Here is an 18,633-nt window from a genome sequence, read left to right as displayed (position 1 = left end):
GGAAGTCCCCAAGTTCTCTTCATCACTATACAAGAGCAATCAAATGCTCAAATGACAATAGGCACAGTATTTTTTTTTTCTAAAGCACAGATTTCAAATACCTCAACTTTTAAGTTTTAAGAAAGTATAAAAATATAGATAACTACCAGGATATACATTTTAACATACATACTTCCAATGTCTAAGTTTTAAGTAATGACTCAATTTTAGAGGAGTTAAAAGTATTTAGGAAGTTGCCATCTCAATTCATAAAATGAGAAGAAATTCCCAAATCAAAGATAATTACAGTAACAGTTTTCTTAATATTTGACTTGATAATCTGTTCTTTTTTTTTTTTGAAGACTGGTTCTATTCTTCTTTCAGGATAATGAAAAGATAACCTGGTCTTTTTTCTGTGACCAGTCACCACATTAAGATGGCTAGACTTGGACATAAAAATTCTTAAGATCTGATCCTTTGGAAGTTATTAAAACACATGAAATGAAGGGGGCATTGGAAATATTTCAGTTGGCTAACACAGACAGTAGGGGTAGAGAGAAAAGTGACCTGATTTAATATTCCAGTATGAAACATCAGGAAATAAGTATATGTGCCTACTTAATGTATTATATATGTATACATATAATAATATATAATACTATATATAAGAATATGTAAAATATACACACACATTCAAGGCTGGAATTAAGGATTCTAAGGTTTGATTCATTGTTCCAACTACTTATTTCCTCTGTTCCTAGTGGTTTAATTAAAAAGTATATCATGTGTGGATGTACATTTTAAAAGTTTTCTTCAATATACAGCTTCTGTGCTCTCTGAGTCTGTTGAATGAAAAAATGTGTGCACTTTTTTGGAGCACCTTATAACAGTATGAAAGAGATTGATATGGGGGAGACTGGAAACACAGCTATAAAGAGTACACTCTCTGAAAGAGTCCAGGTACAGGGAAGAAAGCTCAGAATTTACTTTTTTAGTGAGTATCTGGGTACTAGTGCTAATGCAATGGCAAATTAAGTTCAAATGAAATCAAATACAAGCAAATGTACTGAAGGTATTAGGAATGCACACTTACTCTTCTAAATAAACTTGCATTCCGCATTCTGCTGTTAAATGAGCATGCCATCAATATGGAAATATTTAGCATGTTAGTTTCAAAAAGAATGTAGATACATTCATAGAAATCAGTCTATTACATGGATTTTTAAGGAACCATGTATACATTGATTTTTACCTTCTGTTTTGATAATAGGCTGAAGACTGCCTTCAATCACTTTAATTTTTGGTTCCACAACTTTGGTTATAATTTTAGTTGCTGAAAGTATAGAAAGTGGAACATAAATGATGCTTACATAAAAACAACCTGAATGAAATTGTCTTTTTTTCCCCTTTGGTCTTTGTTGGGTACTGAGGTATCAGATATGGTAATATGTTCAGGCAGTCACATACAGGAAATAATTCATAATAATTATCTAGTATCTTCTCTTGTCCAGATGAACTCTGAAGTCCAGTGACTTTGATTTGTTCCAGTGAAATATATACTTTCTATGTGAGGAATTCTACCTAGAAATCTACAAGTTTGAACTGCAGCACTAAAGCTCTTTACCTTCTTTTGTACTTCTTGAAAATACTGGCTGCATAGCAACAAAGACAAATAAACATGATTAATTTCATACAATTCATAATATCTTAAATTGCGTTGCTGGGTTCTTTCTCAATTAGGAGAAGACATTGAAAGAGAAAGACTTGAAATATTTTTCATGCATTTGATGACAGTGACATAGAAAGGAAAATTAAAAAAAAAATTAGTTCAGAATACTTAAAAATGGATTTTTTCAGTCAGCCAGCCATGAGCTCTATGCAACAAATATGATATGATCATATATTTAAATATTTGTTACAGGCTAAAATGACTATAATTTTCATCATCATTTTTAAACTGAAAGCTATCTATTTTGAATGTATGTTATCCACTCAACTGAAATAACTATGTGCAAAATATATTGAAAATAGTAGCCAACCATTTGGTCAGCTTTTGATTGCATAGATTAACTGAAAGTGTGCTTCTGGAGTCAGATACCAGAGCTACTGACTTTTTATCATTTCTAATTACAGCCTTAAAAGACGGAGTCATCAGATAAGGAACTAAAGCTGTCTGTGCAGTTGTAACAGATTGTGTTGACACACTAGAGGCAAGATGTTAGTACATTTGGATTTCTGTCACATTTTCACTTCAGGTGTTTGAAATTTGTATCTGTGTCAACTCTTTGAATTAATATGGATTCCAGGGCTTAATTGTGACTGTTTCAGTTATTTCAGATTTAACATGTTGAGATCTCAAATTATGAAACTCTGAAATATATCAAATTGGTGTGCCCAGTTATCCATTCCACAGGTGGTCTGGCCACAGAGAAACCTTTCCATGAAGGTCAAATCCATAGAGGTCTCTGCTGCTACTATCAGAATGGGTTAATTAGCTTTAGCTTAAAAATACACTTCATGTTAAGGAACTTGAAATTTAGAATATTTATTTAGTTCCTAGTTCTGCTTCAGTTTTGCTTTTCTGAATACTTAAATAGTTTTGACAGGTCAAAGGATGAAGATTAAATACTGATTTTATTCCTCTCCACCTCAAATGTCATATATTTGGCAACATATACTAGAGAGCATTTTTCCCCCATACAATTTAATATGTAAGGTATTTGGGGGATAAGAATAGTACATAATAAGACAAAGAAATTTTAGAGACAGGTCAATAAAGGAACATGAAAATGGAATCTTTGGTTTAGTTAGTCTCAACCTTTATCTGAACTATGCTTCCAAGTAACAGCATACACGTCAGAGAGGAGTTAAAGAAACATTACACATCAGAATGTAAATCTCAGAGCTCTTTCAAGAGCTGTGAGTAGGTAGACAAGATTCATTAGACTTGCATAATTTCATAAAATGTAGATTATTCTCTGTGAGTAGGTATCCAATGTAAGTAAAGGAAAATAAAGGAATTATAATATTTTAGGTCATTGTAAGCAAAATAGTGCATTGATATATAGAGAAAATGGTGAACCTCTCATGGATAAAGTAGGGAAATGTAGTGCAGACATAATTTTTATGGAGGAAGATGACATAGCATTTCTGATGAATAGAGCTCATAACGTTTTTTGATTTTTTTTTAACAAAATATATCTTTAATAAGACTGTATACTTCCAGACTGGAATTTAAACCATGTGGAAGTATAACTATTTCCAACTAAATCTTGAAACAGTGCTGATCTGGCCTGATTCTAGGATTGTCCATGTCATTATCACATACTTGAAATCAGTAAGAAGAGCAGACATTTTGTTTTGCTCCTTACATCATCTTTATGCCTTTTCCATATCTGGTGTAAATCTTAAGGAAAATTTTCTTAATTAAATAACAGGATGCTCACAGTATAAAATAGAACAATTCTAGCCAAGATAAATGTACAAATGGGAGCAACGCTTTAGCTACTGATATGTTTTGAGTGTTGAACTGTAGAGTCAAAACAAAATGGAAAAGAATTTCTGCTTTGAAAGCTGCAGTGGAAAAGAGGAAAAGACAAAGAAAGAAAAAACTACACTGAATAAGAAATACTATGAGTTAACATTTATGCAAATGAAATACCTTTACCATGGTTAAGAAATAGAGGTTTAATTTTGATAATCTGGTAGAGTCAGGAATAAAAGAAACCTTGGAATCCAGAAACTCTAGGTTTATCACCTGGCAATGTTTTTGTTCCTTCATCCAATTTTGAATGGGGAGAGTTTTTTGAACCACCAGCCCATAAACATTAGAATTCTCTGACAGTCTGCCCTTAGATAGCTGAGGTCTTGAGAGTGGAATGAGCTAGAAATGTTTCAACAATATTATTTCTATTTCCACACATTTGAATTTTCAAATAGCTCTGGAATGCATCTTAGCTGTCTTTTCCCTATATGTTTGTATGACTTTCTCCCTTGCACGTTTGCCATGCTAGTAATTGAATCAAGCTGTGAGTGAAGAAGTGGTTCATTGGAGTTAAAGAGGATAGTCAAGGCTGAAAGGTCTCCTCCAGACTGCAAGCCCTCTTTCAAGTGGGATGAGTTTTGCCATTGTTTAGAATTCTAAATACCAGATTATCAATCATCTCAGTAAACACAAAGAAAATTATTTTCTTTTTTTTACATCTTGTCACATATATGTGACAAATATTCATTATGTACTTACTGTAGACAGTTATGGGGATTTCTTTGAAGGTACTGCCACGAACAAACTGAAAATAAATACATTTAGTAACATGAAATGTAGTCGTTGTACTAACATGAAATGTCATCACTGTATTAACAAAATCTTGGCACCATGATTTTTAATTCTCACTAAAGAAGTGAAACTACCATTACATTTAGTAAAAAATGAAGTCTTCATGTCACCTTCAAATTTCTTGCTATTGGCAAGATGGCAAAAATGGTCGGATTTGTTACTCAGAGTTTTAAAAATGATAAAATATCAAATCCCAAATTAAATGTTTATTAAATAATATTTCATATGTTGTCAGGTACTTTAACCCTACTGATATTCAACCCAGTGTTTATTCCCAAATATTCCTTTGCCTTTAATTATTGTGCTGTGTGCTTAGTCGCTCAGTCATGTCCAACTCTTTGCAACCTCATGGACTCTAGCCCACCAGGCTCTTCAGTGTATGGGGATTCTCCAGGCAAGGATACTGGAGTGGGTTGCCATGCCCTGCTCCAGGGGATCTTCCCAACCCAGGTCTCCTGCATTGCAGGCAGATTCTTTACCATCTCAGCAGCTAAGGAGACCCTAAACTATTGTAATTAGTGACTATTTCTTACAAGTAAATATCTTTCCCTTATATTTTGTAGCAAAAATATTTGATGATAGAAAAATTATTGCTTTTATCTACATGTCCTATCTTCCCTACTGGATTGTAAACTATTGAAGAAATGATGCCAATGGTGTATAATCAACAAAGAGCAATGTAGTCAGGGTATATTTACTTATTAATGTATACATTTCTAGTTTTTTATGTTAAACCTGCAATATCTGTTAAACACATTAGAAACATATGCAATAGCCAGGCTCCTCTGTCCATGGAATTCTCTAGGCAAGAATACTGGAGTGGGTTGCTCTTTCCTTCTCTAGGGGATCTTTCTGACCCAGGAATCAAACCCAGTTTTCCTGCATTGCAGGCAGATTCTTTACCAACTGAGCTACAAGGAGAGCACTATGCAATAACATCTGTACCTTAATTTGGATGTATTTGATCAGTTTATTAAGTATTTCTAGCAGCTGATCATTTCCAACAGGTGTGTCTGTGAAGAGGAATATAAAACGAATATTGTAAGAATCAATGAAATAAAAATCTAGGTTTCTATTGAAAAAGATTTATTTTTCATTAATTAGTTCAATAATTACCAACCTGCTGGATAGAGGAGTTTATCTACGACATGAATGACGCCATTTGTTGTCATGATGTCAGATTCTTTTGATTTCAGTTCATTTACCAGAAGTGTATCATTTACCTGTTAAAACAGGGGATAATGTCAATGGGAAATTTAATGAACATTAGGATAACTGAATACTGGATTAACACTCTCATAGATATCTTCTAGAGAACTTACTCCTTTCAGATAGATTTTACTTCCTTGTGTGGTCTTTAAAATGTTAGTAACGCCAGGTTCAAAACCTTTCCCAATGAAAACTCCTGGTGTCAGGTGATAAAGGATGATGTTTTGAAGAGCATTTTTGTCCCCTAGGAGAAAAAAATATATATATTTATTTAATAATACATCATATAGTTTGGCATTTTGATATTATGATGACTAAGGGGAAAATATTTCTTTATTTTTTTCCACACTGTAATTTCTCATAATTTCATTGTTCTCTCAAGGCAGTATCAATGCTATGTCAAAACATAGTCTCTTCAGTCAGTTCAATCAAAATATTATCCAACTTACTGGAGGGAAAAAAATCAAATTATTTTTTGAAATTGTGACTATTTCCTTCCCTGTCACCTCACTGTGTGGCCTTTAATAGAGATGACATGTAAGGAGTTATTTGAGAACACTGATGAGGGAACCTCTACATATTCTAAGTGGAATAAGGAGAGGAAGGCTAGCCATGAATATGAAAGAGGGAACTGTGGGGGGCCGACATCTAGGTAGGAACACTTGAGGAAGAAATGAGATCATGAAATCAAGGGGCAAATATATCTGGTGTTCACTTCTACTCACGAATCAGAATTTCCTTTTCTTCATTAGTCATTCCCTTAAAGGCATCATTGGTTGGTACAAATAAGGTCCAATCTCCAGGCTGTGTTAGGAGCTCTTTCAAGTCTGCAGCTTCAAGTAGACTGAGGAAGATGCTAGGCAGGAAGGACATATGTTTATTAGATTTAGTCTAGGTAAGCCTACCGACCATGCCTGAAATACAGTAGAATCCCTTTATGTGGAAAAATGAGAAAATGGCTCATACATTTTCATATGTTTCAGATGCAATTTACTGTTAAAGGTTTATCATGGGGAAATTATTTAAATATGTATATGACTTTTTTTTTTTTTTTTAATTTTTACTTTACAATTCTGTATTGGTTTGGCATAGATTGACATGAATCCACCACAGGTGTACATGCGTTCCCAAACATGAGCCCCCCTCCCACCCCCCTCCCCACAACATCTCTCTGGGTCATCCCCGCGCGTCAGCCCCAAGCGTGTCATATGTATATGACTTTTAAATTTCCAAACCTCTGTTTTTCCCCTGTAACACTTGATGAAGTCACATTTGGTAACAAAATAGAAGCATTTGTTCATTTAATATTCTGCAAAATAGTCTTTGCTAATACATACTACCATGTTTAAAAAAAATAATTATAAAAAATTTGCAAGGAGTAGTTCAGTCTATTAGATTGGTTTTTGTTTGTTTTTTACTCACCAAATCATATTATGGAAGAAAACTAGTGTTAAGAATATATTTTAATTTTGAAACACTTGTATAAGCTTCTTATTCTAAATTGCATTCTCAGCAATACTGAATACTGAATGCATTTTGGAATACTTACTGTGAAATAAAACTATGCCAAAAGGTCTTATTCTCTTGTGGAGGTGAAGCTTACCTGAAGCGCTTATCCTGTTTCAGTTTTTCATGGAGGGATTTCTCTGCTGGTTTGATGATCTCTCGGAATATGTGAATGGCACCATTTCTTCCTTGCTTGCTTCCTCTCACCATGCATGAATTTTCAATGCAGACAGCCTAGCAAAGAAAAGAAAGATACAACTGTGCATTTCCTTATTTGAAATTCCCTATGTGAAAGAAGCTCCCTAATAAAATTTCTGGATGGTTTCTTCTGAAAGGTCTCTAGGCTTATGATGCCAGAGGAAACGGTTTCTCTCCTCTGTTTTTAATGTCTTGTACCATCTGACCTGCGCTTCCCTGGTAGCTCAGCTGGTTAAGAATCTGCCTGCCATGTGGGAGATCCCGGTTCTATTCCTGGGTGGAGAAGAGATCAGCTACCCACTCTAGTATTCATGGGCTTCCTTGGTGCCTCAGATGGTAAAGAATTTGCCTGCAGTGTGGGAGACCTGGGTTTGGTCCCTGAGTTCAGTAGACTCTCTGCAGGATGGTATGGCAACCCACTCCAGTATTCTTGCCTGAAGAATCCCCATGGACAGAGGAGCCTAGTGGTCTGCAGACCATGGGGTTGCAAAAAGTTGGACACAGCTGAGTGACTAAGCACAGCACACCATCTGACCTCACTCATCTTATTCAACCAGGTTTTCTACTACTAGGCAAACTACTATATGTGTAGGGAGGTAGTGTTGTCAATTGTTGTTCAGGTGCTAAGCTGTGTCTGACTCTTTGCGACCCCATGAACTGCAGCACGCCAGGCTTCCCTGTCCTTCACTATCTCCAGGATATTGCTCAAACTCATGTCTATTGAGTCAGTGATGCCAAAGCAATTCCATGTAATTCTATTTCTGTGTTTTCTGTCATTCCTCTCCAGGTTCTACTCATTCTTTCAGACCCTTTCTAGTAAATTTCTTTAATCATGGAGTTCAGTGACTTCACTGCCTCTTGTGAACTTTACTATATATTACTATGGTGTGGCATGTGTGTGCATGCTCAGTTGTGACCAACTCTTTACTACCCCATGAACTGAAGTCCACCAAGCTTGTCTGTCCATGGAATTTTCCAGGCAAGAATACTGGAGTGGGTTGCCATTTCCTACTCCAGAGGATCATCCCAACCCAGGGATCAAAAACGCAATTCTTGTATCTCCTGCAATGGCAGGCAAATTCTTTACCAGTGGCACCACTTGGGAAGCCCATATATTTCCATATATTGCTGTATTTTCTATGCAAATATTTACTATGTTGATGGTAAGACCCTATCAAGTATCAGCTAAATTATTGGTTAAGTTATAGCACTTTGAACATAACGAATATTTATATATGTATCATTTAGAATGCAGCACATTTTCTGTTTTGTTTTTGGTTTTTTTTGGCCTGTGTCACACAACACGTGGGATCTCAATTTCCTCATCAGAGATTGAACCCACTCCCCCTGTGTTGGAAGCACAGAGTCTTAACTACTGAACCACCAGAGAAGTCCCTTCTGTATCATTTAAAAAGTGTGTCTTGACCTTGTGGAACTATGGTATGAAAACACTGTGAGTCATGTTTGGTTCCAGGTCATCTTTGACTTCTTATAAATTCTTTTTACCTGTAACTGCAAGGTTGCCTGGAAAGAAACTGAATAGCACCACTTGTCAAACTGTACTTTTGATAAGCAATATTTTCTAGAAACTTTTCCTCAGATAAGGCACATTAGAACCATTTTATAAAAATCTGTCTGTGCGTGCCTATAAAAATTTACCATGAAACTCTTTCAAAAGAGATTTAGTTGCTGAATGGTCACTGTACAGTCGAAGATCATCCTAAATATTTGACTCAGTATAAAAATTACCATGTAAACAGTAAAGTACAGTATTCTATGAAACAAAAAGCTTATTTGAAAGGGGTTTTTAGTTATTTATGGGATTGAAACAATGCTTTTAAAAAAGTTATTGATGATGAAACAAATGCAAATTATCAGAATTATTAATGCATAGCACTTTTGTATACTTTCCTCATAGTCTTTTCAAACATGCTACTCACTTCTCTGATCTGCCTATGAACTATTAAAATCATATTGGTAAAATTCTGAGGAACATTTGTTACAAGAACAGTGTCTGAGAAGGGCATATCTTTTGACATGTAGGCCAGTGTGGATATTTTATCTCGTTCTGATGCACTTACTGTACGGTACACGAAGACTCTGAGCTGTTTGCCTCCAATGGTCTCAAGTTTTTGTCCATTGTAAAGCTCATTAAGGCCAACTTTTACTTTCAATATATGATTCTGTAGAATTAATTTAAGAAGGCGCTGATCCATGCTCAGTGTGTCATCTATAAGTAAATTCATTACAAAAGAATGTTATTTTATTTAGAAAGCATTACAGTTTCCCCTGTAAGAGAAAATCATGAAAATGGAAAATCCCTAATATTATAGATCTTAAGGATCCTACACTTATATATGAGTTGACTAAATACTGAAGGCTAGAAACTCTATGCACCATGAGCTATTTCATCAAATGATTACATGAGTCCAAGCAGCTCAGACAATAGGTTACATCTCAGTGAGGGGCTACATGGTTTCATGTGGTTATTGATAAAGGTTAAACTTTAAACTCTAAGGCTGGCCAAGATTTTCTCTGAGAATTTGATGTCCATTAGTCACATGAAAAACAACTGATGAATCATTTGTAAATTTACTTTAATTTCTGGAGAGCGAGTCGGCGAATTATGTAGCCTCTTAAAGTTGGCTTGATGTCAACAAGTTACAGACCTTATTATTACAAAAAGGAAAAACAGCATTTTTTAGAATTTGAATTTTCTTATTAATAACTTTCTATGTTACAATCTAGTATTTGGAAAAACATCAAAAATAATGATGATTATTTTTTCATTGTTAAATTTTGCCTAACAATTCACATATGTCTTTGTCATTTTTTCTGGAAAAAAAAGTAAGGTTGTATTAATCTAACCACAGTCTTTTAATAGCAGTACAAGGTCAAATACTTGTAATAATAGTTCACATCATAATATAGAAGTATATTATATTCTCCTGTTTTTATTTTCTCATAATTTGATACCTTACTTTCAAATCCTGAGTTGCAAAATGCACCTATGTATAATGTTGGTGTTAAACAAATCAAATTTATTTTTCTTAAGATCTGTTAATGTATCCATTATGTGTGCTGGAAATATGATCAGGTTCACAGAGAAACTGAAGACCCTTATCACAAAATTTCATTTCCTGTAGGCCATTACCTATTATAATGAAATGTTTTGAAATAAAGGGCTTTTTAATAAAAACAGTACTAATTCATTGTATATGTAGCCAGTGAAGAAACTAATCAACACCTCATAAAAGATCTATTATTTCTTAGCAGACAGTCACAGTGCAGGAAAAAAAAAAAAAGGTGTGTAGGGGTGGGAAGAGCTGGAATGGCAGTGGCCGATACGTACCAGAAAATGCGTTATTCACAGGTGCCAGCAAAGTGTATTCTCCATCTGGCCTCAGAGCAGATGCCAAGCCTAACTGGGCCACAAGGTCTGTGAAAGTGGTTTGCTGATTTCCAGCCAGCTCAATAACTTGTTTGGCTGTAAGATAAACCACGACCATTCAAACAATGTCATCGTTGTTATTACCATCATCATGAAGTTAGTAAATCAGTTCTTGGCTGTTTCCATAAGCTATTTGCTGTACTAGCAATGTGATAAGAAGTCCTGCCTTTCCCTAGTAAGAAAGTTCCAGCTTCCTCCTTTTTTTGGGGGGAGGGGGAGGAGGAGGGGTTAATAACCAAAGAGTTTCAGAAGGAAAATATCTTTCTGATTTCATGCTTTGCAGTTTTCTTCAGTTCTCTATTGCTCATCCCTTGTCTCTCTGCTCTTGTGAGGGCCATAGCTCTTTCATTTATCCAAAAGTAATTATTTGGTTATATCTTTCCTTCCATTTTCAAGAAAAATTCTGGCACTATAAGAATCTTTGACAATATTAGATATTAGAAACTCTGGAAAGCCAGAGTCTATTGCACTGGAATGACCATGACTACACAAGCTACCCCTATTTAGGACTCAGCTCACTGTTAGTTTTTTTTTTTTTTTTTTTTAATATTTTATTGAGGAAAACATCAAACATATACAAAAGTAGACAGAAAAGAATGGTAAACTCTTATGTAGCCATGACCCAGCTACAGGAATGCCCATTTGACCAGGGGTCAGCAAGTTATCACCTAAGAGCCAAGTCCAGCCCGCTATTTGTTTTTATATATAAAGTTTTATTGGACCACATCCCTGTTAGCTTTGTTTGTGCTTCACATGGCATTCCTCATACTGTACATTTATTTCCCATGGGCCTATACTTTAGACATCATGATTGATAAACAGCAGTAGGTAGAAGAATGGGAAACTGTTGCTCACCAGAATCAGGAACCAGGACCTGATCAATCAAATGGATGACACCGTTATTTGTCACAATATCTTTTTTGTTCACCATTTGGATTCCATTTACTGTTATGCTGTCACCATCACATCCTATCTCAATGGTGTTTCCTTCCAGGGTCTCAAAGACTGCTCCTCCCATGATAGCCTCTGAACACTGGAGGGTGTTTAGAATGTGGTACTTCATGAGAGCTAGAGGATGAAGGAGAAAGAACATGCTTTCAGATCAAGGAAAATAGCATTTGATCCTTAACAGATGTCTTTCACTGTGGAACCAAGTATTCCTCAGAAATAGAATGCATATGTAAGACCTAAGTACTGACCTAAGGTTTTAAAATTTTGTTCCCAGAATGGTTTTTTTTCATCAACTCTCCAGTAAAATTAACTCAGTTTGGTAAGAAATAAGTAGAAAAGAAGATCAACTGCATGAAATTATTTGTACAGTTCTAGGCAATGTGTTAGATCAAGTTCCATTTATCATAAGAAAACAATTTCTGATGGAAACTCAAGAATAATTTCTCCTTTCAGAAAGCCTTCAAAGTTATTTGTTAGTGATACCTGTTGCAAATACCTAAGTAGTATCTTGCTTTAACTACTCATGACAGAACAGCTAAACAGGCATACTTTATTTTATTGAGCTTCACGTTTGTGTGCTTTGCAGATGGTGTACTTTGTTCAAATTGGAGGTTTGTGGCAGCCCTAAAGACAACATCTAGAAAGTAACCAAAGCAAAGATGGTTTCTTGAAAGACTTCAGAAGTGATCTGTGCCTAAACTCTATTATGTCTATATTTTCACCAAAATATCTCATCATAAATTGGTTAAGCATATTTATGGTAGGCTGCATAAGAGAAATGTGCTAGTCACAATTTAAAATCTAGTTGAAACTATCAATAAAAAGGGAGTCTTGAAAGGAGCCAAATTCTGTGTATGAATAAGTAGTGACCAAAGGTAACCATGGAATTTTCTCCCCTAACTTCAGTGTAAATTTAGAATTAAAACCATTGAATAATATATATACAATATTAAACTTGTAAGATCTAATATTTCAACACTTTCTAATTCTTTTTAATGCCTGCTACTTATTTACTTGAAAGCAGTGCAGAAACATGTGATCTTTAGGGTACCCTGAGTACTTAATTACTTGGATTATTAAATTAATTATTTAATTACTTTGTCGATTTTTATCATCTGCCTCAAAATAAAAGTTTTTCTTTGCCTTTGCTTATCAAAAATAATAACATTGGCAGGACTTAATCTCTTTTTCATTTCCGTTTCTCGGAATCCTGGGAGGCTTCTCATAGACAAAGACACTTAAGTACCTTCTGAAGCCACTTTGTCTCCCATGATCCTTTCTAGAACTCCTCGTGGAAGTTTCTCAAAAGCTTCATTGGTGGGAGCAAAGAGTGTGAAGTGACCATCTCTCCCAAGCGTTTCCAATATATCAGATGTGATGGCAGCTGCCTGAAACACAAATGTGCTTTTCAGAGGCTTGTATGTTGCAAATTCAGAAAAAAAGTTACAAGACACTCAGTCTAGGCTGACACCAGAGAGTTGACCCTATAGAAAGCTGTAGAAATTATATCTTACTCTTGTTAGATCTTTAAAAAAAATTATTATTATTTTTTGCACAAACAGCCATGTTATTTCGAACTTTCTACAAACTGTATTTTAGATGGGAAATTCTGCTAATGCCTGTGTGACTGAAGCAATATCCAGCAGTTAGTGTAATAACTGATGGACACATTCTAAATGTGTTCAATACACTTCAGTCACATAACTCATCATTCTTTATTATGTCCACATAAATATTATTCTTTCATATGAGAAGATGAGTTCTTCTGTGTAAAATGAAAACCTTCTCATTTCAAGAAATATACTGCTTATGTGTCTGCTAGAATTGACAGTCTTTTATTAATTAATAGCTTTTTATTATTTTTTTAGAATCTGATGGGAAAGAGGAGAACTTCAGTGGTCCAAAACAATCTGCTGTTACTTCTTGGACATACCCTAAAAGATGAGAGCTCATCTTCTGCTTCAATGAAGTCCTGAATTGAGGTACCAATTTGTGTAAGGACACGGTCAATGACATGCACAACACCATTTGTTGCAATCTGGTTTCCATGGATGATTCGAGCACAGTTCACAGTGACAACCTGCAATTATTTGGGAAAATCAAATTGCAGAAATCACAGCTGTCTGTTGACCATTGAGACTGCAAGCCCATTTCCCATGTCTCAAGTTTGTTGGTAAATGGAACATGAAAGAACTGACATTCTGAATACAAATGCTGAGGATGGAGACTTACAAATTACTGTGTCTAAAAAAAAAAACAAAAACAAACCCCAAAACTAAGAGAAAATGGAACCAGTTGAGAACCCAATTGTACTTAACATGTCTAGAAACATAAGGCAAAAACATTTTTTGAATTATTGTTTTTATTGCTCACTTTCTTTTATAGAGATAGTCATACACTATTTCTAATGTAGGCCAACATCTGAGACAGAAACAATTATTACATAAATGTAATCATTTCTATTTCAGTGATTTCCTGAATATTGCTTCATCACTGATCCTTTCTGTCCCTGGAAATCTGACTACTGGAAGAGCCCCATGACCTTGCTGGAAGTTTCCCACAATGACTATCAAAACATGCTATCAAAACCCACAAAAATCTAAATTAGTATAGTAGCAAGGGGATGAATAAAAGAATTCTCATTCTCTGATTATTCTTTGGTAAATTCTTATTCTTTTTCTCTTATTATTGATTACTCAAACACATCAACTAATAAAATTTCCCTTTGTAGAACATCTAAGTCTACTGTCAACAAACTGTCAATTTAATTTCTTCCTTGACAACACTCTTTGGTAGAAATCAGTCACTGAATTGGAAATTCACATGCTTTACATGTAAGGAAAAGTTTATTCACTGACATTTTATTATTTCTGTAAACCTTATATAAAGGTCATAGAAAAAAATTAGGGGCAGTGTTATTGATACATGTACTTTTTATTACATAAACTTACCCCATTAGGATAATGGTTAATGAAGAGCCCCAAGTTGTTATACATAGAAGGGATAATCATGCCATTTTTCAAGTCCTTGGTCAACATTCTCTTATTAACCATGTGGCTATGTAAAGCATTCAGTAATTCAACATTCACATTGCTCTCCAGCCCTCTCCGGATATCCTAGGAAAAATTAAAATGGCAGAAGTTTATTTTATTATAGTTAATTATTACAATGCTTATAATCACACTGTTTCTACTCTCTTATTATTGTCTCATTGAATTACCCAGATGGTCAAAACAAATTGAAATAAATAACTTAAAATTATATTATTTCAATTGATTAAGAAATTTTATAAGTACAGGTACTCAGTAAAGTCTTCCAGATCTTACAGAGTATTTGGACATTTTTGAGTCAAACAAAAATTTTAATGAATATATTGATGAAGAGATGCTCTTGCTGTCAAGGCTTAGGGGATATGAAATTATCAGATATTTAAAATTTTAGGGTGGAAAAAAATTAAAAATGGCATTATATTTGTATACATACAGTATTGTAATTTTAATGTGTTTTATATTTATTCTATAACATTCAAGAATTCAACCATTCTGTACCTTTCATTTATTTAATATCATATCATACTGTATTTGGTGTTATGAGAAATACAATGATAAGTAAGGTGAAATCTTGATCTTTGAGGTACTTATCCTATGTGTGTGCATGTTAAGTCACTTCAGTTGTGTCTGACTCTTTGAGACCCTATGGACTGTAGCCCACTAGGCTGCTCTGTCCATGGGGTTCTCCAGGCAAGAATACTGGAGTGGGTTGCCATGCCCTCCTCCAGGGGATCTTCCTGAGTCTCTTGCATCTCCTGGATTGGCAAGCAGGTTCTTTACCACTAGCTCCACCTGGGAAGCCCATGGATGCTATAGCAGCTGGTAAATATAAGCATGATTAGATAAAGGACAGACGGAGGAAAAAATGCTTTCTAGGTCAAATGAAAATGGCCAGCAATTCAAATTTTGGAGACAGGTCTTGCAGGATAGGTAGATAGGGCAGGAATGTTGTAGTGATCTTTCTAAGTCCAACTGCTGGCAAAGAAAGCAGAAGTTGTCCAGTGTGGTTTTATGTTTCTCAGATAATAGGGAGAAATTTTAGAAAAGTGTATGGGACAATGACATAGAAGACTTTAATTTCCAAGCAAAGAGTAAATTAAACTGGCAATAGGGAGCCACTAAGCCCCTTTTGCAGCATTAGAATACAACGATTAGCCTGGGCTTTAAGAAGGTTAATCTGGTGGCAATGTGTAACAGAAGGAGAGTATTATGAGGATGAAAAATGAGCTGTGGATGACTAATAGTAGTTTCTAAAAACTGAAGAGGGGAGAAGTAAGGATGACTCATAATTTTAAAGTTTGAACTCTGAGATTGGGGTTGCCAGTTATGGAAACACCAGAAAAGCAGTTTTTGATGGGGAGAAAGTGGCATCTGTTTTGGACAACAGTTTGTTTAAAGACATAGACGGTGTATCCAAGGAGAAATATTAAGACAGGTGTTAGAAATATTCTCCTGGGGATCCAGAAACACAGACTTCATGGTTCTGTGCATTAAGTGAAAGGTGAAGCCATCTGAAGGGCATATGAACTGCAGAGTAGAGTTCCTAGAAGAGGCTTTAATAAAACCCATTCTTAAGACGAGGAAGAAGAGGAGTCTGCAAAAAGGGCCAGAAAGGTGGTTAGAGATTTGATCAAAGACAACCAGAAGAGGGAAAGTTCTGTATTTGTAAGCAAGTAACCTCACAGTTATTGTATCAAGGTAAAATCTCAAAGAATCTACCTAAGTTTTACTAAATACTATATGACTCATGAGTTTGAATAAGCTCCAGGAATTGGTGATGGACAGGGAAGCCTGGTATGCTGCAGTCCATGGGGTTGCAAAAAGGTGGACATGACTGAGTGACTGAACTGAACTGACATGACTCTAGTAGTAATTTTCATTTCATCTTCATATCAAGTAGAAAGTAGGAATATATTTCTATACCAGTTATATAGATCTGGATATTGAGTCATAACTTAGTGTGCTATAAATCAGACTATGCATAGAAAAACCTGAAAATTAAATGCATAATTTACAACCCTTCATTTAAATATCCATGCACACTTATGTCAGTCTTTGAACAGTCATATGTATTTATCTGCAATTAAAATGATAAATATATATCTAATAGAGCTTATTAAAAATAACATTTCAAGAAGCTTCTTAACTTGCCTTTCTACAAGATACATCATCTAAAATTACCTATAATTCTCCACAACCAAAAGGGAAAGAGAAAAGGAGTAAAATGGAATAATAATAAGTGCTTGTTCAATCTACTATTCGTTTGCCTCTTTTGTTATTAGTCCATGAGCCTGCTGGGCTGTTATTCCATGCATGGAGGTACTAAAATGATTTGCTCCTTTTTCATTTGTTTGTTTGTTTTTTGCATATTCATTCATGTCCAACTCTTTGCGACCTCATGGACTGTAGCCCGCCAGGGTCCTCTGTCTTTGGGAATTTTCCAGGCAAGAATACTGGAATGGGTTGCCACTTCCTTCTCCAGGGGATCTGCCCAATGCAGGGATCGAACCTGCATCTCCTGCACTGGCAGGCGTATTCTTTACCACTGAGCTTCCTTACCCTCAATTAAGGAGCATCCTTAATAGCCTCATCCTTTTATGTATCATCATATATGCACAACAAAAAGATATACAATTTCTATTAATTTCTAAGTTAATAAATCAATTGAAATAATATAACAATAACAGAAAAAGTTATAGTCATTAAAAATAATGAATTACAGAATCCAGGTTGTCCCAAGCTTCGTTACTCGGTGCGAAGTAAGTGAATGATCCCTTTCCTTCAATCTCCTCCCTCAGTTTTGAGACATCAGAATAGTGCTGTGTGGTGGTAGCTCCCACAATGCCCAGGGTTCCATAAACATGGTCAATAGGCATCACTGAAATAATCAAGAGATGAATAAGTACTTAGGAGAAAATGTCAAAAATGTTATTTTACAATGATTTAACCTTTACAAGAAGTCCCTCAAGATATTTAACTGATGATTTTAGCAACACAAGTCTCTGAATCATCAGTTTTCTATGAAAGTTGCCTTTTGAATGTCAAATGATAAAGTACTATTGTTGTTGCTATTGTTTGATCACTCAGTCCTGTCCAACTCTTTGTGACTCAATGAATTGCAGCATGCCAGGCTTCCTTGTCCTTCACTATCTTCCAGAGTTTTCTCAAACTCATGTCCATTGGTTTAGTGATGCTATCTAACCATCTCATCCTCTGCCATCCCCATCTTGTTTTGCCTTCAATCTTTCCCAGTGTTAGGGTCTTCCAGGCTCCTCTGTCCATGGAATTTTTTAGGCAAGAATATTGGCATGGGTTGCCATTTCATACTCCAGGGGATCTTCCCAACCTAGGGATTGAACCTGCATCTCTTGTATCTCCTTCATTGGCAAGCAGATTATTTACCACTGGTGCCATCTAGGAAGCCCCAAAATACTTATCCTTTATGTTGAAGGTCAAAGAATTTTAAATTATTATCCTAGTTTAATGATTTATCTATTTAGTTGTCAAATCTGCTATGTCTATAAGGGTTCAATCACAATTATCACTAAGTATCTTTGATCATTTCATTGAAAAAAATTTTCCTCGCTTCTTTCTGAGAGTGGCCAAGGTAATAATTTTTTTCATGCTGGCTTAAAGCTCCTAAGTAATATAATACTTGTAGGTGTAAGGACCATAATTACATAGATTTGGGTCCCTGAAAGAAATATGTAGACCTACTTCTTTTCATCATAACTTCAGGAAGAAAATAGATTAAAATATCTAACACTTCCAGAATATATCTCCTGAACTTCAGAATGAAAATTAATATGTGAATGTTAGCCTTTAGGTTGGGTACAGCCAACTTACTCTTTATGGCTTTATTTGAAGTTTAGTATGCTTTGGATCATATCACAGGAGAGATGATTCTTATCTTTGTGACAATAGAAAGAACAGGTATGCAATTAGTAAATTAA

At 35.1% G+C, this 18,633-nt stretch overlaps 1 protein-coding gene across 8 annotated transcripts in view; it reads right to left on the bottom strand.

The window, feature by feature from the left end:
* POSTN (periostin) overlaps positions 1 to 18,633 on the bottom strand; it is a 35,024-nt gene that overhangs the window by 10,720 nt on the left and 5,671 nt on the right. For 4 of the 8 annotated variants that reach the window (XM_040267030.1, XM_040267032.1, XM_040267033.1 and 1 more), the window contains exons 4-17: positions 17,401 to 17,558; positions 14,582 to 14,746; positions 13,564 to 13,710; positions 12,877 to 13,018; positions 11,535 to 11,747; positions 10,581 to 10,715; positions 9,310 to 9,458; positions 7,128 to 7,264; positions 6,250 to 6,380; positions 5,638 to 5,768; positions 5,436 to 5,538; positions 5,261 to 5,328; positions 4,223 to 4,268; positions 1,232 to 1,312 (exon numbers count right to left, since the gene is read on the bottom strand). In XM_040267030.1, coding sequence (XP_040122964.1) covers positions 1,232 to 1,312; positions 4,223 to 4,268; positions 5,261 to 5,328; positions 5,436 to 5,538; positions 5,638 to 5,768; positions 6,250 to 6,380; positions 7,128 to 7,264; positions 9,310 to 9,458; positions 10,581 to 10,715; positions 11,535 to 11,747; positions 12,877 to 13,018; positions 13,564 to 13,710; positions 14,582 to 14,746; positions 17,401 to 17,558 — 1,806 coding nt within the window. The remainder of the gene's footprint in view (positions 1 to 1,231; positions 1,313 to 4,222; positions 4,269 to 5,260; positions 5,329 to 5,435; positions 5,539 to 5,637; positions 5,769 to 6,249; positions 6,381 to 7,127; positions 7,265 to 9,309; positions 9,459 to 10,580; positions 10,716 to 11,534; positions 11,748 to 12,876; positions 13,019 to 13,563; positions 13,711 to 14,581; positions 14,747 to 17,400; positions 17,559 to 18,633) is intronic. The other 4 variants (XM_040267034.1, XM_040267031.1, XM_040267035.1 and 1 more) reach the window with 1 other exon arrangement.

Source organism: Oryx dammah, unplaced genomic scaffold, assembly GCF_014754425.2.
Source record: "Oryx dammah isolate SB20612 unplaced genomic scaffold, SCBI_Odam_1.1 HiC_scaffold_24, whole genome shotgun sequence".
Classification (NCBI taxonomy): Eukaryota; Metazoa; Chordata; class Mammalia; order Artiodactyla; family Bovidae; genus Oryx; species Oryx dammah.
The sequence above is the reverse complement of the archived record's forward strand: the minus strand, read 5'-3'. Positions and strand labels throughout refer to the sequence as shown.